The 22,916-nt window shown below is 43.3% G+C and overlaps 1 protein-coding gene across 3 annotated transcripts in view; it reads left to right on the top strand.

The window, feature by feature from the left end:
- Window positions 1–22,916, top strand: part of PDE4D (phosphodiesterase 4D) — a 639,723-nt gene that overhangs the window by 206,023 nt on the left and 410,784 nt on the right. The window contains exon 1 of one of the 3 annotated variants that reach the window (XM_082241915.1): window positions 6,054–6,654. The exons of the other annotated variants lie outside the window; for them this stretch is intronic. Within the exon in view, the coding sequence (XP_082098041.1) occupies window positions 6,230–6,654 (425 nt within the window). The 5' untranslated portion in view covers window positions 6,054–6,229. Of the gene's footprint in view, window positions 1–6,053; window positions 6,655–22,916 lie in introns of those variants that run through there. 3 annotated transcript variants of the gene reach the window in all.

Here is a 22,916-nt window from a genome sequence, read left to right as displayed (position 1 = left end):
CTTGTCCTCCACAAATTTGTCTATAAGATATATAGAATCAAGGAATTTTGGAGCTGGAAGGTTCACCAAGGTCATCTAGTTCAGGCATAGGCAAACTCCGGCCCTCCAGATTTTTGGGACTACAATTCCCATCATCCCTAGCTAACAGGACCTGTGGTCAGGGATGATGGGAATTGTAGTCCCAAACATCTAGAGGGCTGGAGTTTGCCTATGCCTGATCTAGTCCATCCCTTTGCAGTGCAGGACTCACTGCTTATAGGGACATATGAAGACATAGAGACATAAAGATATTGGCTGCATTCTGGTTAATGGATTACAAGTTGTGTAGGCCTGTAAAATGATCAGGGCACGTAAACAAAACTGGTATTGTTGTAGAAAGTATTTGTTTCCCCCTTTGATTCTTTTTTCTTTTCTTACATAAGAAGCATTGCAAGTAGGTTTGAAAGCGCCTCTGAGCTTACAAGTGCACTTTGATTTGCAGCACGGAAAAAGGAGACAGCTGGTTAGAAAAATAAGATACAGCCCATTAGGTGTAAGAAGATAGCCATGCATCTTTGGCGTGTTATTTGTATAATATCTCTGCTACATACATTATGGAAATGTGAAATCTGCAAAGGCCGCATGGCTCACATAGCATATGAATTCACTTGCATTGCGTACGGGATTGCACAGGGCTTCTGAGCAGGTTTTGCCTTTCCCTGGAATAATATTGAACGGCTTTTGGTGGAACTAGCTGAATTGGGTCTGTTTTAAGGCATTGCATATTACTTTCTCTGTCAACTGTTCTCTGTGGAGATATTTTAATATAACTTGGGTTGATCCTGTAGTTTTCTTTTATCAGATCCTCTGTGTCTCTCCAATCTGAAGTGATCCTTCTCAACTGGGAATGTGTTGATTAAAGAATTATTATTAAAGAATGTGAAGGATTTCAGAAAGCACATACATGTTGTACAGTTTGAAATTGAGCCAAATCTGGTTAACACAAATTTGTGACTAAGAAAAAGCTGTAGAATGTGTAGGGTTTTTAATGTGAAAAAGTGATCTATCACACTTCTGTATAAAAGAACCATGGGAGAAGAAGGACCTAGGGCTGGGATTGCATTTGGGGGAAGAGCTTTGCCTCTTCTTCCCAATGTTGTTTTCCTGATGAAAGATCCCATAACTTTTCTTTCCCAAAACTGCTGTTTTCCATATTAGGGAAAATGTATGGATACACATAAGTTTTCTCTAATGGCTTTTGGGAACAGGGTAATTTGTAGCACAAGCCCAATGTATCTACTCAGAAGTAAATCCCATTGTGATCAGTGAGAATTACTCCCTGGTAAATGTGCATAGGATTGCAGCCTAAATCAGAAAAAAATGTCATGGGGAAAAGGTTAACTCTCTTTAGTTCACCATGTTTTGATTTTATCACTAAGCAGCTGACTAGAGGAAAAGTGAATGGGGCTTCAATAGCACATTTACTTGGGAGAAAGTCCCATTAAAGTCAGTGAGTTTTATTTCCAAGCATGCATGCGTAGGATTGGTCTGTAAATTGTGTAATCATGTGTAGGACATTCAGAGACTCTTCAGTGTTAATTTTTTTCTCTCTACCACTGTATATGACTTCAGAAAGCATGTTGAAGTTGACAAATTAATGTTAGCCTTATCTTACATTGCCCCTTTGTTTGAAATGGACGATAAATGCTTTATTTAAATTTATGCTGCAGTATTTCTCTGCTTTGGTAACACTGTCCTCTCTCTCTTACGACATGTGGTTTTCAAATGTATCTGCATCTTTTATTCTTAATCAGGCCTCCGTGATTTAAAAGCCTTGCTTTCTTCTGTTTATTCATTCATGTTTCCAGTGTATTTCTGTAGCTATTATCTGCTGAATTCTTTTTCCACTTTCAGAAGAAGGATGCTGCTGCCGTAAACCAGATACTGTGTGAAAACTGTGCAACTGCAAAACACAGGGCTGGTTTGTCTGAAGTTTTCAATAAATATACCATAGACTTTAGAGAGCTCATTATATAAAGGAACTGTTCTTAAATGAGACTGGCTAAGATTTAGATCCCACATTACCAGAGCAGTGTGGTTGCCACTTTCCTGGAGCTGTGTCCCATTGTACTCCCACTCAGGTAACACAGGAATAGAAGAACAATATGGAAGGGCAGGGCAGGATGACATTGGAGGGATTACATCAGCATTAGAAACCATTTAGTTCTTCCCATATGATCCTATCCCTCTAATGTAGTTCCTCCAGTCTGATGCTACCAGAGAGGTGTAGGCAGCAACCATAAGAAAACATCAACCACACTGTGTGGTTTAGTAGGAACTGGGCCTTAGTCAATGCCATTCAAGAACTCATTCAGTTCCTTAGCAAAATGAGGTCCATTGAAAGTGTATTGGAAACTTCAAGGATTTTGATCTAGGCTGAAAGTCTGTCCAGACTTAGCTGAGAGTAAGCCCCATTGAACACAGCAAGATTTACTTTTTAGTAAACCTGCATAGGATTGCACTGGTAGTGACTGCATCTGTTGGCTCAGGGAGTGGGTGGCCCTGCCATGGATGTTCCCACCTGATAACTGCTCCTCCCATTCCGCCTGCCCACCTTTTGTCATAGCCTCTGTTAATTTTAGTTAGCCTTTCCTGCACCTTTTCCATTCCTACAATACTCTTTTTGAGATGGAGGGGGGATACTGTGCACAGTATTCAAAATGTGGCTGCACAATAGGTTTGTTAGAAAGGCATTGCAATACTGGAGGCTGAATTTTCAGTACTTTTCCCTAGTGTGGGTTTTGTCTCTTTCTCAGTTGCCATATACTAGGCTGGTGTTTTCATTGAACCATCAGCCTCAACATCTCTTTCCTGGGTTAATCCACAAGCTCAGATTTCATCAATGTATATGTGAACTTTGAATTCTCTGCCGTTGTGTGATTACTTTGCATTTATTTACACTGAGCCATGTTCCACTTCTTGTTGCTCATCCACCACTTGGAGTGATCCCTTTGGCACTCTTCACAGTCTGCCTGAGTTTTCCATTTCTAGAATAACTGGGTATTATCTATAAATTTGGTTACCACGATGGTCATCACTAACTCTGGATCACTTATGAACAAATTAAACAGCACTGAATACTATGTAAAGTCTCAGGGGGACCCCATGGCTTACTTCCCTCTATTTCAATAATTTTTCATTGATTCCTATTCTCTGCTTCCTCTTGTTTAATCAATTACTTGTGCCTTCTGATTCCATGTGTTAAGTTTCTCAGGAACCCTTGCTGATGGCGGTTGGGAAGCTCCACCCTGTGGTCCAAAGTTGGCCCATCACATGTCCTAATTTGGCCCACAAGGCCATTTTCCCCAACCATGGCTACTCTACACCTGATATCAGATGAGGGGCAGATAGGGATGCATATAGATTGGCTGCACAACTGAGCTTCCCATGCAAAACTTGATCATATATACCAAGGTTTCCCAAACTTGGGTCTCCAGCTGTTTTTTGACTACAACTCCCACTATCCCTAACTAGCAGGACCAGTGATCAGGAGACCAAAGTTTGGGAAACGCTGGTGTAGACAATCCCTGTAGATCAGTAGAGTTGAAGTTGCTGCTCATCTCGTGTTGGGCAGTCATTTCCACCCTGCTGGATTGGCTGTGATCCAAGTATTTACTTGTGTTTTATCTTGTATTTTATTCTCTGAACCAACCTGAGATCTTTTGATGAAGGGCAGTATATACATTTAATTAATATAATAATAATAATAATAATAATAATAATAATAATGATGATGATGATGATGATAATGGAACCTGGTGTACCAGGCCAAAAAGACTTCCCATCTCTTGTTTACCAAATTACCCCATCCAAATACTTGATGACACTTTAAAGGAACTCCAAAAGGCTGGACTTCCTTTTCCAGAAGCCATGCTGTGTCTTCCTCAGAAAACTTGTTCTTCTATATGCTTAATAATTCTATCTGTAATAATGCTGTTCACCACTTTATTCAGATGCTAAGCGGTTGCCCTATATTTTTCTTGATCCTTCTGCATGCAGTTAAAAAAACCAAAAACTGGCATTGTATTGGCTAATTTCCAGTTGTCTCGGAAAAAGGCCAAGTTTAGGGACAAGTTGCATATTTTCATTGGGAAGATCAGGAATTTTATATTTGAGTTACTTAACAAAGCTTGGGTGGGTGTCATCTGGACCAGTGACTTCCTAATTTTTAATTCATTTGCAAAGCTCTAAGACTTCATATCTTGTTATGTCTCTTGAAAAATATGCATGAAGCCCCAGATGCAGGGTATGAAGATTTTAGCATTTTCTGGGCACAGAACCAAAATATTAGGGTAGCATTCCAGCTGTGTGCAAAGCATGGGTCACTTGACTGGAGCACATTTGTGAGAAAGAAAGATGGCAGGCTCACCTCAGTAACCCTCTAATAGTGAAGTGCCCATCCATTTGAAAGTAAAATAGAGCTACTTCCAAATATGGTAGTACTTTCTACATGCCTGGGGCTAATGGAAGTGGTGGTCCAAAACATCAGGGGCAGCGGGTTGGTGAAGACTGCCTTAGGCTGGTCTAGATGAGTCTTTGGCCGGGTTCAGCAAAACTCTTCTTCTGTGCAATATCTATTTGTCTTGGTTAATGTGGATGTAACCATTGCATGAACTGGTTTAATCATGTGTCGGAATGCCTTCCTGAGCCAGACACACAAATTCACATTTAGGGTCAAATCTATTATTTGGATAGATTCAAGTTTATGAGAGGGTTGGTTTTTTTAGGTTTGTTTGTTTTTAGAGACAGACAAGAAAAACAGGGCATTTCAGACGCTTTTGTGTTGATCTTGTTCCTATCCCTCATAATAACCTGGGATCTAGATGCTCTCATCGCAGGTAATCTGAAACACAGAGAAGAGGATTCACAGCTGCTGCTCCCTAAAGGAGACCTCTCTCGCCTAGTACTATGAGTTTATTTTAGAATAGTAGCATTTTACTGCTTAAAATAAAATCCACTTTGATTAGCCGGGTCTGTTTTTAAACAGTGGAATCATTTTTTATTTTTATTTTTGTCACGCACAGAGAATCAGCTGCTCAAAGGCATTTTCCCCGGCATTCACAAACTCCTGAAACTGGTGGTTCATAATAATGGAAGAGCTTGACCTATCCTTTATTCGTAACGGAAGACGCAGAACTCGTTATAATTAAAGCTCCGCGGTGTTAATTCGCAGCCAGGAGTACAGTACTTAGAGAAAGGCGGGGAGAGGAAGGGCTGGGGGAGAGGAGCAGCTTAATATTTCAAGCCTTAAGTGGAGCACTTTGGAGAACGCTGGTGCATGGAGGACCTCTGCCTCCCTCCCAGCTTCTGTTGCAAAGAGAGAGAGAGAAATAGTTCCCCAAATATATGGATGGGCAGAAGAGGAAATGGGACAGCTTTCGGCTCCCTGTTTCTCCACACCCCCCTCCTTAAACCTAGAGTCCCTTTCGCAGCGACGTCGACTTTGTGCAACTTTGCCACCCAAAGTGACTTCTTAAGGGGGGCGGGTGGAGAGAGAGCGAGAGAGCGGGGTGGGTCTGTCTGAAAACGAGAAGTGACCGAATAGCAGCCTCGGGGAGGCGAGCGCAGAAAAGCAGCGAGAAGCCCATCTCCCGGGAGTTCGGAGAGGCGGAGGAGACGCGATTGGAGGCGATGGAGCTGGAGGAAAACTCCGCTTAGGTCAGCTCAGCAGTCTCGGCCGCCGCGCGTCCACGCTGCTCAGCCCCAGGCGCCCACTCCGGTCTATGCCGGCTGCTACGGCGGCGGCGGCGGCTGCTTCCCTGGCTGCAGCCGGGCGCTGCTCTGCCTTCCTCCTGCGGGGCTCTCGGTTCGCGCAGGCTGCCGCCGCCGCCGCCCTTTGGGCAAGTGGCAGCCCTAAGGCCAGGCAACGTCGTCGCCTAGCGGCCGAGTTGGCGAGCAGACGCCGAGGGAGTGCCTTTCCCCGCCGCCTGGCAGCAGCCGGCGCAGGGAGCTGTCCAACTTTTCAGCAGCAGCAGCAGCAGCAGCAGCAGCCCGGTAGTGGCGCAAGGCGGGCTTGAGCAGGCGAGGCGAGGAGAGGCGCGCAGGCAGGCAGGCAGCCCCGCCGCCGTTGCTTAGCGAGCGCGCCCGGCGAGCGGCGAAGGAGCGCGTCTGCAGCTCGGCAAGCGGCAAGGACAGCGGGTGCGCCGCGCTTCTGTCCGCCTTTTGCCCCGTCGGCGGCTGCGGCCCCAGCATGGAGGCTGAGGAGAGCCGCCCCAGCCTGGTCGAAGCGGCGGAGACCGGCAGCAGCGGCCCCGGCGACGGGAGCCCGGCGGCGCCCAAGCATTTGTGGCGCCACGAGCACCACTGCCGCTACCAGCTCCGCCAGCAGCACCACTTCCTCGTGCACCAGCCGCAGGCGCCCCAGTGCCCGCCGCCGCCGCCTCCCGCGCCGCTGCCGCCGCCGCCTGCCCCTCCTCTCCCCACAGCCGCCCGGGGTCGCGTCGTCGGGGGCAGCGGCGGCGGCGGCAGAGTGAGGCACCGGGGCTATTCGGACACGGAGCGCTACCTGTACAGCCGCGCCATGGACCGCGCGTCCTTCGCCCTGGAGACCGGCCACCGGCCCGGCCTGAAGAAATCCAGGATGTCCTGGCCCTCGTCCTTCCAGGGCTTCAGACGGTACGCGGGAGGGGCGCGGGGAAGGGGCTCTGCGCGCCGAGGGTCATTTCAGCCACCCTCCTCCATCCCACCCCTTCCGACAGGTGAGGGAAGAAGGGAGGAGGATCCTTGGACGGAGCGCGCGGGGGGGGGGCGTTAAGTTGTAGAGAGGACGTTGGGTGTTTGCGGGGAAAGAAACCCCCCCCTAGGGGAGGGGGCCTTAAGGGACGGGGGTCAATAGAGAGGGAGCATGGGCGGGTGCAAGCATGGGAGAGACGGGAAGCCAGGGATAATTGACAGGACCGTAGGGGGAGAGGGCACTGGGAGTGGGATCGAGGGGGTCATTGGGGGGAGGTGGGGGGATTTGGGAGGCAGGCAGGGAGGGAGGAATGATGCCACCGGGGACCGGAAGATCAGGCAGAAGAGGGCCGCTGGATGTGGTGCTTGGGCACTAGCTTGGGCACTGGATGCGAATTAGGGTAGGGGTCTGGTTGATCTGGGCAATCCTTTGACGTTGTCTGTTGACCCCCAGATCTTTCTTGCCTATGGTAGGCCCAGGCTAAAAGGGGGTGGGGTAGAGGTAAGCGGGGTTGAATCCAAACACACTAGTTTCCCTTTGCCTTGCAAGTAAGGCAAGTATCTTTTAAAAGACACAGGAACCAAGCACGTGGGTGATTTGAGGTGGAACTGTGTGGTGGATACTCCCCTGGTATCTGGTGCTGTGAGCAAGTCCACAGCAAAGGATCCATCTATCCTTCTCCATCTTCCCTCCAGTCCCCTCAACCGCTTCATATGCACACATCACTTTATGAAAACATTTCAAGGATAACCTGCTTTTTATTACAGTGAGTCCTCTGGGATTTGAAGGCTTAGAGGGGTCTGAAAGGGATGGAGAGGCACAGTTCTGCACTCCCACACATGGTATCAAATTATTGGCGGTTAATTTGGTGGGAGAGCTTCATAAATTGACCCTTGATTAAATGCAGTTAATTGATTTCCAGAAAGAGATATGAAGCGGGGAAAGGACTGCCGAATTGCTTCCTATGGAGTGAACTATAGGTTGTGTTGTTGTTGCTGCTGCTGCTACATGGAGACTGACAGATCACAGAGTGACATCACTGTTTAAGAACAACTTCCTCTTGCAATCAGTCAGCAGGAGAGCTGCTACTGGCAGGCGACAACAGCTCCATTTATGATCTCTGACTTTGTTTGCAGTAAGCAGGTCCATGCCATTTTCTAGAGTGTACATTACAGAGCAGTAGAATGAGGGAAATGGGATATTAATTTTTCATTGGGGTAGCTGCTGCCTTGGTTTATATATAATCTGGGTTAACGTGATCTTACAGCATTCTGCACGGGATGCACAAATACCAGAGTTGACATTTCAAATTGCATCGCACGCCGCACACATCTCCTGCAAACTCGTGACCTTGTTCATGGTGGTGTCATTGTGCCCCTCTGGTAAAGAGGGAAGCATCGCTTGGATAAGGCAATTCCCTAGCGCACTCTTTCTACGTTGCTATAGTCGTTTTTAAGATGAAACATTCAGTGATACAAATAGTACAGTCCTTGTGGTTATTAGCATTAGTGATATCATGTTACTGTTATTTCCCTCCTCCCCCAAACTGTAATTTCATATCCACATCACTGGTGTGATCCGTAGTGGGTCAGGGTGTCTGGTGGAAAAACTCAGAGAGAGACTTAACAAAGTCTAAATGCTGAGATTAGGCACACTGCTTAGTGCACACTCACCTAGGAGTAAGCCCTGCTGAACTCTCTGAGCCTCTCTCTTACTTGGAAATCTGTGTGCATAGGATCATTCTGAAATAAATAAATGCTTTTATTAGAATTATAATTACATGGAGTTTAAACCTTCTGGGGACAAAAGAAGATTAATTGTGGAAAGCTTGTGACACAGTGCTTTCAAGAATAATCCATATTGGCTCTTAAACCAAGTGCTCAGTATTGTCTGCAGGTATTAATCCTCCAGTTAATGACAGCGTAATAAATTGAAATGTTGATATTTACTGTTTCTTTTGTCTTGTTGGAGTTTTAGAACTCAGTCCCTTTTCCAAATTAGGGCTGCAGTTGTGTTAGCCAGTGTGTGTCATTGACTTCATCTTCCTTTACGGCTCCATCTTTCACCAACTTTGTAAAATAATGTTTGTTGTTTATAAAAATGAATTCATATTTATGGAAAACACATTTCAAAGGCAATACTCCTAACTTTGAAATGTAAAATGTACTCACACATTCAAGACACTCTATAAATTACACAAAGCTTTTCCCCAAAACTGACATTTTAAAAAATAATTAAAAACACACAGCATTTGGACTTCTTCAGATTTCAACCAGCAAAGACATATTTAGAAGTTTCTTATGAGTCAAAGTGCTTTGTATTTTTTTATATATATTTTTAGTATAATTTATAACCTTTAATAAAATAGCTTACTTTTTTAAAGTTGTATGATCATTTGCAAAAATGGCCAGAATATTGTTAACTTTTTTATGTCCTTCAGGGCAAGCTGTTGAGTAGCATAAATTTAAATGGTTGTTTCAATTTTGCTATAAATTTGCAAAAGAACAACCACATACACACCCTGTATATAGTGACCTATAGAAATGACGTAGATTATATAGCTGTTGAAAAAATGCTATATGTTGATGATTTTAATCACTCAAATGAGACAAGCATTCATTATGCATATAATAGCTAGGGGAAAAACTGGTTATGAGTTATTTTGAGGTCAAATGGATCCTTCTACACATTTTGAAGAGTGCATCTATGATTTAAGTGTACACCTTAAAAAATCCAAGTGCGACTGTTGCAAACAAGTGTTTGAAAACTTGAGTATCATACTGGTATACTTGTCAGATAACTTGGTTTGGCTACACCATAAGAACTGAGTTAAGGTGGTGGAAAATATTGGTTTGTTTCTGAGAAAAGTGTGAAACAACCTTATAGAACAATTTAAGATGAAGTTGTTTGTGGAATTGTCTCCACCTGTTTGCAGAAAGTTCGTTCCTGCACAAAAGCATTCTGCAAAGACACAGAAAGTAAAAGTCAAAAGCAAATTAAATGGCAACAGCTTAATGCATGTTGAACCTCAAATGCTTTAATTTGTTTTCATCACAAACAAGAACCAAGATCACTTCATGGGAGCTCCTTGTCATTAAATGGAATGTCTTGACTAAATAAATGTGCTTGGCATGTGACAAGTCAGCAATTGCCCTGCACCCAGAGAGACAACATTGCTACAGGTGGACTGCAGTCTACAGGCTAGAGGTTACCAGGATGGGAATGCAATGGCTATAGATCTGTTTCTGATTCTGTTTCACTGGCATACCATCTTGAACTAGCAGATTAATCTCCTCTTGTCTCTTATTTTCTCACTCATGAAACTTAAGTGGCTATGCTAAAACACATCCATTTGTAACAGGATGCATGTAGATTGCAAAATATATCATTGCAATTTAGCCTTGGGTAGAACTGGCATTGAAGAGTGTGCATTCTGTGTGCAGATTACTTTCAGTCCTAAACATATACAAAGCAACAGGATGTCTCTGTGTGACAGGGGACTTACTGAAATCTACAAAGCCTGCTTCTCCACATTTCCCCAATTTTGGCCAAATGACGGTACCCCATAGATTTGTAAAAACAGTAGCTCTTGGGGCAAGGCCTCCTGCCCCCCCCCCCAGTAATTCAAGCACTGGCCATTTTAGTCAGATATATGAAGACATAACCTGGCTCTGCAAGGGTTTTTGTCCAGCAGAGAGGCTCTTGCTTGTGAAAGGGGAAACAATTCAGCGATTCCCCCTGAAGCCTCCTGCCCCGGCCAACTCAGATGCTGTTCTAGAGGATCCTCAAACCTTCAAGAGCAGATTTGCAAGGGCGCAGAGGCTGCAGGGTAAAGGGGACATTGGGGAAAATCTGTCTCCCAGCCCCCCAGCAGGAGATTTCCATGAGTAGAACTCTACTCAGGGACTTTCTGGATCCAAACAAGCATTTGCATTATGCTGAACCTCTGTCTACTGCAGTTAAAGGAGCTGAGGTTATTCCATGATTATGGGAGTCAATGTGGTACAGTGCTTACTGTGAATCAGGGCCTAGATCAGTGAGAAATAGATTCAAATCTCTGCTCAGTTACAAAGCATATGGGGGTGGGGTGGGGGAATCTTGGGCCAGTCTCTCTCTCTCAGCCTAACCTACACTACAGGGCTGTTGTCAGAATAAAATGGGGAAAATAATATGCATTGACCTAAACACTTTTGAAGAAAGTAAGGGATAAAGATCAGATAGGATTTTGTAATGGGCTAAATAAAATAAATACATAAACTGTAATCCAATTGCACTCATATTCAGAAATAAACCCAGTAGATTTTGCACTGTTTTACATGCTTCTGAGAAAAACCAAACCACTGTGCATTTGAATTCTGCATTTATTTTACACGCCAGACTTAGAATTCTATTACAATGTGTGAGGTGTCAAATAACTCAGGCCCTTTTGCTGGGCTTGATGTCTTAAATTCATGGTTTACTTAAGAAAGAATACTTACTTTTAATAACATTTTGGTCAGACCTTCGTGATCACAGCTGAACAAAAATATCGTGGGAAGAAAATGGGTATATTCTCTGTGTAAAGAAGTCCTGCGTTTGACTCAGATCTAAGAGCCCACTTCGTTAGCAGTGCAGGGAAGAAGTGCTGATTTTCTAAAGCAATTCCTTCTCTGCTCATCGTTTAACCACTTAGGTATAACGGGCTTCAGGCTCAGGTAGGATACTGATATGAGGCTCAGGACTTGGAAGGAAAAGCAAAGGAATGAGCCTGAAGGATAGGGATCCATGAAACTATATGCCTGCACAGAGTAAGAGTATTCTTTAGGGCAGTGGCAGCCAACGTGGTGCCTTTGAGATGCTGTTGGATTTCAACTACCAGTGTTGGTGGGCGGGGGGGGGGGCATGCCTATTAAGGATGACAGGGCACTTCCTCACCAACCTGAGTTTACTCATGACCAGTCCCCACCTGCCTACCTTTTTACAACCAGTTAAGCTGGCTGCAAGCTTTGTCCTCCTCAGTCTCAATTTTGCCCTTGTAGAACTCAGCAGGGAGAAAGATGGGAACAAACCTATAATTAGTTGGCTGCACGTATCACTGGCTCTGGCTCCACCTACAAACTACATTGTTAGTTGCAAGTTTCCTAATAACGAGCATTTGTCAGTTGGCTTGTCCATCTCCTTCCTATGACCCATTTCCCCCAGTAAAATGTTCAAATTCTTCCATCTTTCTTGTAAACCACCAAGGTAAAGAATAATGCTTTTCTTTGGCACAAGCATTAAGGCAAGTTAGAAATGCTGATGAAAGGACTTAATTTTTGCTTCTTGCTAGAATTCCCAAGGAACGAAAGTGGCATACAAAGATTAGATCAGCATAAATATGTTTGCTCAAGCGTATTCTCTACTGACAGCAGTGCGGATGGCAGTGTAATAATCCATTAAATGAACAGGGAGTCCACTTGATTCTGCTTGTGGTCTAGATAACTGTGTGGCCCAATCCTCTGTGTGTTTATTCAGAAATTAATCCCATTGAGTTGAATGAGTTCCAAGGAAATGTCTACTGATTGTAGCCTTGGTGGCCCTATTGATTGAATTAGTTTTCTTGTAGAATAGTTTCTGTAGTGTCTATTGTATTGTATACTATTGTAGCATCTATTTCTAAGGGAACAAGAAAGGACTTGCTTCACTATTTGTTTCTCCTGTTTCTCCTTGTCTCTCTATTGCTTTTCTGGTGGAAACTTGCTGTAAATATCTCAAGAGGCTCTAATGGTCTACAGTTGCTTTTCCATATTTTTACCATTGTTACTGGCACAGGTTCGGGACACAAACTTAGGTGACGTCAGACATTTCAGACATGGGTCTGAAATGGAGCAGTCTTGGCTGCCAGATTCTCTACTCCCTGTGCTAGCAAATCAGCTGGCTCAAAGAGGGAACTATAGGCATATGTCACCAAGACTGCAGGCCTACATATGGCTGCCTTTAAAAACTATTCAGAAACTTAAACTGGTACAGAATGTAGCTGCCAGAATGCTTGTGGGAGGGGGCCAGTTCAAGCTTACTCATATTACACCAGTACTTCCTGAAACCTTGAATTGGTTTGGATCAGGTTATCTGAAGGATTGCCTGCATCTATTATGACCCTCCCCAGTCCCCAAAACCAGCCTTGAAGGTCCTGCTTTCTAGCCCAACATCAAGGTCTATCAGATTGCCACCTTCTCAGTGGCAACCACACATTTCTGGATGCCCTCCCAGATATACATATGGCTTTGGGAACATCCTTAACAGCTTTTCTACTTTGTTCATTGTTTTATTGATGTGTGCTGTACATGCTGGCTGTTGGATGCTTATGTTTCCTCCTCGAGTTTTAGGATTGCTTCAGTTGTATCTACATTATTGGGCTTGTTTTTCCGTTTCTGTAAGTTACCTTGGGAGGAACTCCCCCCACCCCTTGCTAAAAGGCACTAGAAGAAGAAGAAGAAGAGTTTGGATTTGATATCCCGCCTTTCACTCCCTTTAAGGAGTCTCAAAGCGGCTAACATTCTCCTTTCCCTTCCTCCCCCACAACAAACACTCTGTGAGGTGAGTGGGGCTGAGAGACTTCAGAGAAGTGTGACTGGCCCAAGGTCACCCAGCAGCTGCATGTGGAGGAGCGGAGACGCGAACCCGGTTCCCCAGATTACGAGACTACCGCTCTTAGCCACTACACCACACTGGCTCCTACACCACACTATATTAATTGACTGCCTAAATGAATGAATGAAGCCAGGTGCCTGCTGCTTTGGAGTGAAATTCAAGCAGGTGTCTGGGATGCAGAAGATAGCTGGTAGCAGGAGCTCTGGGCCAGGAACCAGGGACACAGCACCTTGTAATGTACTGCTTTAGAAGCCTCCTCTGCTCATCAGTCTATCTCCCTGCCTGCCCTTTCTCTAGCCTAACCCAACCTCATCTCAGATTGCTTACTCAGAAATAACTTTCTATCTTCAGCTACCTCCATCTGAGATTAACTGGTTCTCTTGGAATTTACAACTCATCAACTGTATGCTTAGGGAGAGCCTAGACTTCAGTTTTTATGTGAATGGGAGCAGACTTTTTAGGGACTCTCCTCATGTTCCAGGATTGGTATGCCCTCTCCTTGAGTGGTTTTGCCTGGCTAGAAAGTATAATTGAACTCCCATAATGACTCTTACTTACCTGACTGGGGGATAGAAAGGGGTGCATGAGTGTGTGGAGAAACTAACCTGCCATATGCAAAAATAATAGTTGCTCCATGCACTCACTGGCATGTGGCCCCAAGAAGGCAATGTACCCCTCAAGTTGAAAAAGGTTCCCAAGTGAACACATGGCTTCCCAGAGATCAAGACCTCTGCATTCTCCCATGGTCCTCTGTGGCTTAGCCCCAACCAGCATGAGACCAGGAGGACCATGCTGAGAACCTGCACAGTGGCCATAAGCTCCTCTGAGAACCTGCATGCTCACACAAAGTTTGTTTTGGTTTAACATCATGTGAGAACTGGGCCTATATATGTTTGATGCAATGGATGACTTCTATAACCACGATGCACCCTGCGTATTTTGTTTATTTTGAAATTCCTCTTATATTTGCTTTGAACAAGGTCACCTATATTTTAACAACTACCGTTGCCACCCATTTAAATGAAGCTTAATTGATCAATAATTTGTGTTTTAGTTGATTAACCACTCAATTAGATTTAAATAAATATGCACATGAGTAAAAATTGCTTTGAAGCAAAAGGAATAATTGGGGTGTGGGGACTGTATCTAAGGAAGTTATACACAGGGTAGATCCACTGATATTAGTGGACCTAATTTAGTCATTTCCAAAGCTCCAGTAGGTCTACTCTGAGCATGACTAACACTGGATAGAAACCTCCTCCCTTTTCTTTTTTAGATGAAGCACATGTGTTGGATCAGATATTGTTTTACAAAAGTCATTCCCTCCCCTGTGAGGAAAGAAAGAATCTTTTTAGAACTATTTCCAGGGCTTTTTTCAGCCAGAACTCCCCAGAACTCACTTCCAGCACTTGTCCGGTGGGCACCACTGCCGTTCTAAGAGAACGAGGGAGGTGTTCATGGTGAGTTCCAGCACCTTGTTTTCTAGAAAAATAGCACTGAGTATGCCCGTAACAAATAAGACCCCCCCCCCCACACACAAAATAAAGCTCCTGGCTGATTAATCAGGGAACCATATATTTTTAAGCCAATTGATCTAACTAATATGGCAAAACATTTCAACTCAGCTAACAATGGCTAAAGCTTTCACATTTCCCTGCTTTGCAGACTAGTTTGAACATTTTATCAAATACTGATAACTGAATTGGTTTGTGGTTTCAGTATGAACACATGCTTCATTTCGTTTCACTTCATATATTGATTTACTGCTTAATACCAGAACAGTCTCTAAACAGTTTTCAAATAAATAGCATTTGTTATATGCTATAGCTATATGCTAGTGTATATACAATCTGTATCTCAAACAATGAAACTAAAACACAGCAATACCAGGTAGTAGTAGTAGTAGTAGTAGTAGTAGTAATAATAATAATAATAATAATAATAATAATAATAATAATACATTTTGAGACAGGCAAATAACTCAGTTGTCTGGCCACCAAGTACCTGTAAGAAGGATAAAAGATATATGTCCCTCGATATATGTCTCTCCCCTTTTCCTCCACCCTTCCTTTAGGATGCTTTTCATACCAAGGCAGGGGTTTTACAGGGCAGCTCACAGAACAATATTATGAAGTGTCTGATCAGCTACCTTGCCTGGAAACTGTTCTATTGTTTTATGCCTATATATTGGAGTAAGACATTTAGCCCACCTACTGCCTATGAATGCTTTTCCATTAATTTTTCCAGAACTAATTTATGAATAGTCATGGGGCAACACCCACAATTATTAAAGTAATATACTTAAAGAGGTGTTTTTTTTATTAACAAAACTCACTGTTATAGTTTGTAGCTTAAGGAGTGTGTAATATTTATTGAAGACATTAAAAACTGAAGGGCTATGAATGCTGAAGCAGTCACTGAAAGAAAAGTTTAAATTAAAAGCAGTAATGTTCTGAAGTATCTGTGCTGGCTGCTTGAATCCTCTTTTATGGGCAGTTGAGTTCATCACATTAATGTCACTGCAACTATTATTTCCCATCTCAGAAATATAAATGCAGACCTTTGGGGGCCTAATATTGCTTGTCACACAAGATTTTATTGATGAAATTATTTTTATGGCACCGATTCATACAATATAACATGGCACTGTGCAATAGCATATGCAATAAAATAGTGCAAAATGATTTACAATGACTGTCTGAGCAAAAAATTGAATAGGCTTGTTGACATAAAACTGGCTTCAAGAGACACCTGAAAATCAAAACTGAGGGTTCCTGCCCAATTTTTGCTGGAAGAGTGTTCCACAGCATGGGACCACTAAACGTCTGACTTTTAGCAGAGGCCAGTCAAGCTGCTGTAACATAGGGGCACAGGAGGACTCTTACATCCTCATAGTTCTTCACTGGCTCAGCGGCAGAGAATAATTTGACTCTCTTCCCCCTCCCTCGTGGAAACCCTCCTTCTTTCCACCCATTGCCCACTGTGGTAAAAGGGTTCACTCACCCTCCACCCCAGTGTAGGGCTGGCTGCAAGATACTCTTTGTCACTTACTCTGAGGTAAAGCTGCCATTTTTATCCCTTTCTGGAACATGCAGGCAATTCAGGGAAATGGTCTACACTTGGCTTCTTTACAGGGCTTCCTTTACGCTCCATGAAACCAGGCTGATGTGTGCACTGACCTGGGTGAGGGTTGGGTAAAACCTATCAAGAGTCAGTTCCAAGGTTCCAGTGAAATGCATTTATTTAAGAATCAAGACATTCTGAAGTAGGAGATTGCTTTTTGAAAGAAAAGAAAATAATTACCCAGCTAACCTTTATTTAACAGGAAACCTAAAAATAGAAGAGATTATGTTTCGAAGCACCTTACAAGCAGATGAATGGAAGCCACCCTGGGTTTTTGTGGTTTCAGATGTTGGCCTTGACTCTCTGCCAGGCTCACAAAGAACCAAGAGAATTGGGGAATCCCAGACAGAGGGAGAATTCACATGCTTCAATTTGCTTGCAGCGGCCATTTCTTCAGGCTGATTCTGCGCATACCCTGATGAACTGAGTCATTGGGGTGGAGAGAAGAGGCATAACTTTGGATGTGGAATGATAAAGAGGTGCAGGCTCATTTTCAGTCAGGATAATTTGTTGTGGGTGCCACACACACTGCACAACAAAGTATGGTCCATGACCTATTCTACTGGCTACAAAGGAATGCTTTCTTTCAGGGCTAATTTCAGTGAGGGGACGGGATACTGTGGGTTCCAGAGAAGGCCTCTCCAGGCACATGAGAAAATAAGAGCCTGCTGGAACAGGCCAGCAGCCCATTCTGTACCAGTGGTTACTTTAAAAAATGCTGGTACTGTCACTGATTCTTTTTCTTTTCTTTTCTTTAGAAAGTTTTGTTGGTTTTATCATAAAACTACTTTGTTCAACTTTGGGGGGAAAATGTAGAGTGTTACATACATACCTCGGTCACATATAAGAAGGCATACTGATCCGGGACACTGTCAAATAACTGAATGTATCACAGTGCTTTAACTATCCTTGGCATAGCCTCTCTATCAGTAAGTAGCCGGAGGTCTGACAGTGACATCACTTCTATTTACCTAGCTAAGTTATGGGAACCATGCATTGTCAAAATGATTGTGTTTAGCATGACCCCCAATAACCCTTCTCTGTTGCGTTAGATGCTCAGAAAGAGCCAGATCTCAAGCTTCCCTTTGCCTTCCTGTCAGGGATGGACCTTTGGGGTCTTTGCAGTGAGAAACGATCTCTAAGCAGACAGCAGTAAACAGCACGGCAGTTATGTCTTTCTATGTAAGAGGAGGGTCTAGATCAGCGTCTAGTGACAGAAGGACCAAAGCAGGGTTTGGGCTCAATGACTTACCAATAATATGAGAAACAACCTCAAAAATACTCTGCCGAAACCCAGGGCTAATTCTGTGGGAGAGTTTCTCCTCTCCATGGATAAACTTGGTGAAATGGTTTGCTGCTCCCCCATTTTGTCTGCCCACAAATAGGCTGGATAATTTCAAGAGGCTGTTTCTGCACAGATCTACTTTAAATCTTCAAAGCAGATTGAATGACTCAGCTCAAAGGAAGGGGTGTTAGCTATACCCTGGATTCTCTGTTGATGACAATGGGAATAGAACTTTCTCTTGATTGTACTCTTATATATTGGCTGATACATGCAATCATATCCAATTGCTTGAATTACTAACCGTGTTGAGAACCCTGCTTGTCTATTGTTCCAGTTTAAATAATAACTTTGCTCAATTTTGTAGTCAAAAAGGAACCGGCAGATAAACTGATTTCTGTTGCTTCTGTTCCTGCCTGAGGCTTCAACATCATTCATCATTTCCACTCAATGATGACATTGATGTAAATATGCTAACTGAATCACAAGTGAAATCCATAAATCTAGTTCTCGTTTCTCTAATGAGATTTCTATCACACCCTGGTACACTGTAAAATAGAAATGGATGTGAGGGAAAATGTACATTGAAAGGAGGTAAACACACACATAAAAACCCGCAGTTTCTTTGAGAAGTGAAACCTGTTTAACATGGAGAATTGTGTTTTAATCATTCCCTTTTAGTGTGTATAGGGTTGCAGCCTTATTGTGTTGGCTCTATTCTTCCGGCATATTAACTGTTCCTTGGCTAGAGATAATTATACTCTGCAAGCTGTTGCATGCAATACATGAAGGGTATTTTGTCTTCTTTTCTTCATGCGGAAACTCCTGCAAACTGAATTGATGACATCACAAACTTTATTCTTGAGACCTGGGAGCCTTCACAGTGTAATGAACAACCTCTCTAGAAAGTCAGCTCTCCAGGAGCTGTCATCCTGGGTCCTACTTCCATCCAAACTAAGGCAGAGCAACATCTATAGGTCAGTTTATTACTGTGATGAAGCAGCAAATTAATTGCTCAGTTGCGACAAACTGACCATATACTAAACATGCTAAACTGAGTGGATTTGCCGGGGGGGGGGATAAATTCCATGCTGTAGCCTGAGAAGAACGGGGAACCTTCCTAAATTATAAACTCACCTTTTCATTAATCATTTTTCTGTAGAAATAATGTTAGATTCCAATCCCAAGAAGTTTACTTGAAAGTAATTTTCATTAAAATCAGTAGGAGTCACTGCCAAGTAGGTAAATGCACTTAAAATCATGGCGTGAAGCGAATTGATTATTTCAGAAGCCACTTTCCTTTGCTGTGTCCTCAGGATCTGATGTTTCATTAGCATGCTTATACACTCTGTCCTGTCTATTGGCAGAGGATTGGTAGAGGATAGGTAACTTGCAAGAGTATTACCAATTTAATACCATGATTAATCAAAAGAGGAAGCAAAATGTTTTAGTCTCCTCATGCTGAACCTGAGGAGAGGAGGGCAAGGAGCAGCCAGCAAGCCTGACTCTAGCATAGGCACATTCCAGTCACAAACCATCATTTATTATGATGTCTGAATTCAACCAGTCTGTCAATATACATTTCAGCTCCTTGGGGAATCGTTGCTTTGGTGGCTAACGAATGCATCCAAATAGAAGAAATCAATTCTATTCACAGTCAAATAGAAGAGGGCTTTATGCTGAAAGTTTCTCTGGCATCCCTAGAGTCCTTTACAGTCCCTAAGTTCACCTAAGATATGGACTGTGTTTTTTAAAAATCCAGTTCATGTTAATAATCTTTAAAAGCTAGCCATGTTTTATTCCTTTTTGTAAAGCACCTCTTCTCATATTTTAAAAGTAGCTGTCATTTGCTAAGCGCTACCCAGCAGTGATGGAACAAGCACAGCAAGTACAGAACTGGCATGCATAGACTACCAGCACAATCAGCTGGTATTAATATAATTCCCCCTCTACCCAATTATAAATCTTAGCCTGCAGGCATATCACACTGGGCAATGAGGCACTCAGATTTCATAGGAGCGATACGCTAAGATTAGGATTGGTTTTACTTGGATAGAAGACCACCAAAAGAGACATATTTAAAGGAATATGCAGTGTGCATGGCTGCACTAAAAATGGGAGGAAAGAAAGCATTTAGAACTGTTTCTTTACGTGGGTTTCAAGGGCCTTTCTGTTGATACCAAGCCTAGTGTCTGGACTCAGTATGTACAGGCAAATGCCATGACCCACAGAGACTAGACAGCTCACCATTGCTGCTGGCCTCCTTTTTATCCTGCCCCCCCCAACAGCCTGGCACAGCAGAAAAGAGGTACCAGATGTGGAGGCTGCCACTATCTGAATTTTCACAGCATGTCTCTGGAACCAAGTGTAGGGCCCAGAAGCATTCTGGGAAAATTATCAAGGCAACCGCTACAGGCATCTCACTCAGCGTTCCTCTTCAGAGCACCGGACTTCACTGCCACACAACCCTCCACCTCCTGGTAAGCTATCTTATTTGAGAGGGAGGCTCCTACAGTGGTGTTATGATTATAATTGAAATGATCTCACCACAATAATAATGCATGCATCAGAGTAGTTGTACATAAGAGCTCTTCTGGATCAGATCAAAGACCAAAAGTGGGATACGAAGGCAGAGTCTTCTCCAATGGTTGCTGCCCAGCAGCTGGTACTCAGAGGCATTCTGTCTCTGAAGTTGGAGACTGTGTGCAACCTTCATGGTTAGTAAGCATGTATAGATAATCCTCTATGAGTTCATCTAATTCAGCCTACACCAGTCGGATGGGAATTGTTTGCAGACTGTTTGCATATGCATATTTGTGTGAATATCAGAAATGTGGTGACTGTCAGCCCTGAAGTTGGTAACCATACTACTAACTAAATTTAACATTGTTTTATGACATGCCAAAAAGTAGATAGAGCATGCAATGGCACATCCAACACAGTCTGAAGTATCTAGAACTCAGTTTGAGGCTGAAGAGGGCATGTGTACAGCCATGCAGCCATGCTACGGAACTAGTTTACACAACTCCATCTTCTTTTTAAGCAGCCCTCTCATGTAATCAAAAGCATCCCGTGAATGAACCACGTTTTGGTTACATTTTTCAAGACTGCATTGTTACAAAATTGTGGCCTGGAGGTTGGTCTGGAGGTTACCTGTTATTTTATATCTGTAAGATGAGATTCTGTAGGAGAGGCAGCTGAAGTGGTGAAGCCAATATCCTTGTTAAGTTCATGGCTTATAGCCAAGTTTGACAAGTTATTTGCTTGACTAAAGCATACAAGTGACTGGTTGCTACAGAAACTATTAACTGGAGGTGCTTCTGTTGCATAAAAGAGACCTGATTTGCTCTCTGCACTGAATCCAAAGCTATGCTTTGACAGAAAGCTAGACTAGACCAGAGTCTGGTGATGCAGTGCCGTGGAATTCCACCAGTGTGGACTAGCTTAAAAATGCTGAGCTGCAAACCTCGTCCTGATCGGCTGTGGGTACAGCTAGCCAGAGGGGATGGAGGCAGCACTTGGGGGGGGGAGCAGCAGAGAGAGTTAGAGAGCTGGGGAAGTTGAGTGTTGGTTCTGGTGTTCAGCTGGTTCTATAGCTCCTGAGCTGTGTGTGTAAAATCTACTCTGAGGAGAAAGAAGCCTCTGAGCTTAGATTGAAAGACAGTGACAGGTGTCTTTTAAGAATATTCAGACAAGAGAAAACTGGAAAGCTGAGTTGGGGACAGGAGAAGTACAGGTGTGAGGAAACACTCTACTTGGGTCTCATTTCAGTCAGAAGGGGAGTGATCTTCTGGAAAGAGAAGAATCTCAAATCAGGACTGTGGAACTGGTGTCCCTCCAGATGTTGTTGGATTTCAGCTACCTTCAGCCCCATGGCCAATGCTCTTGGATGATGGGAGTTGCTGTCCAACAACATCTGGAAGGCAACAGGTTCCCCATTCCTTTTTGAAATCAAGGTAACAGATTGGGCAGGGGAATATGTGATTATGCATTGCCAATATTAGTAGTTTTTAATTAAGGGTGCTGTTGACTATATATCTAAGAGCACCACCTTTATCTTTAGGCATAGTTGTATAGTTTATGGCTTTCTATTTTACTGCTTTAAAAAAGTCACGACTTGCCCATAGGACATGGTTAATGGGCAGTCTATGCATGCATCATCATCTGAGGCTGCCAATAAAACAAAACAGGTTTTGAGTCAGAAATCAGCCTCTCTTTGTCTGTCCACTAGCTTCTTGGAATCCAGAAAATACAGCTTCTGCTAACTGAAAACTGAAAACCCTTAACATGGCTTTCTATGTTTAAAGGATATTTGTCTGCACATCTCTTGACAAGCGCATGACCTGCTTTAGGAACAGTCTCCTGTTCTAGCATATAGGGCAGAGCTTGTCTTATCTATTCCAAAGACATGGTTTTGAGGGTGGATATGCTGACTGAGCCAATGGAAGTTGCAGTCCGAAACATGTTTGTGAAGAGTCTGTAGCAGATCTTAATAACTGGGCAGGTATATGTGGGAGGAGGTGATCCTTCAGGCAATCTGGCCACAAGCCATTTCAGGCTTTAAAGGTTAATACCAGCCCTTGGAACTGGGCCCAGGAACAGTCTAAGCTATTGCATTGGCTGGGGGCAATAATACAAAGCTGGAAGTATTTTGCTCATTTTATGTCCTTGACTGCAATTCTATATTCTTTGCATTAATTAGCAAATTTACTTTCTTGGTTAAGTAAACTTGTTCGTTCTGATCAAGAGGCATTCTAATTCATCCTTTACGTGTCTCCATTTGTTCTTTCAGCCAAGTTAAATGAAGAGTTTCTATAGGACTGATAGGTGGTTAGAGACTGAACTATTGAAGAATTGTAATAACTTGCTACCTGTCCTAGATCTCTCAAGTGAAGCAACTGTCCCTCCCCATAATGGATTAGGGATCTACTTCTCTTTAACCTAGCAGATGATGGCAGATGCTACTTTTACCCAATAGCTACAATCTGCTTGTCATCTACACCCATTCTCTCTTCACTTCTCTATGTATAAATGATAATTAATACTTGTATTAAGTTCCTCTAGCACCAGGTGTGGGAAACCTCTAGGGTTGCAAGTGGTCCTTGGCCTAATTGCTGAGGTCCTCTAGAACATCAGAGGAGTTCTGTTAGATCAGAGTAAAGTCCCTTCTAGTCCAACGCCCTGTTCTCA

The sequence above is a fragment of the Podarcis vaucheri genome (genome assembly GCF_965113315.1).
Source record: "Podarcis vaucheri genome assembly, chromosome: 11".
Taxonomy (NCBI): domain Eukaryota; kingdom Metazoa; phylum Chordata; class Lepidosauria; order Squamata; family Lacertidae; genus Podarcis; species Podarcis vaucheri.
Note: the sequence above shows the minus strand (reverse complement) of the source record. Positions and strands in the feature narration are given on the sequence as shown.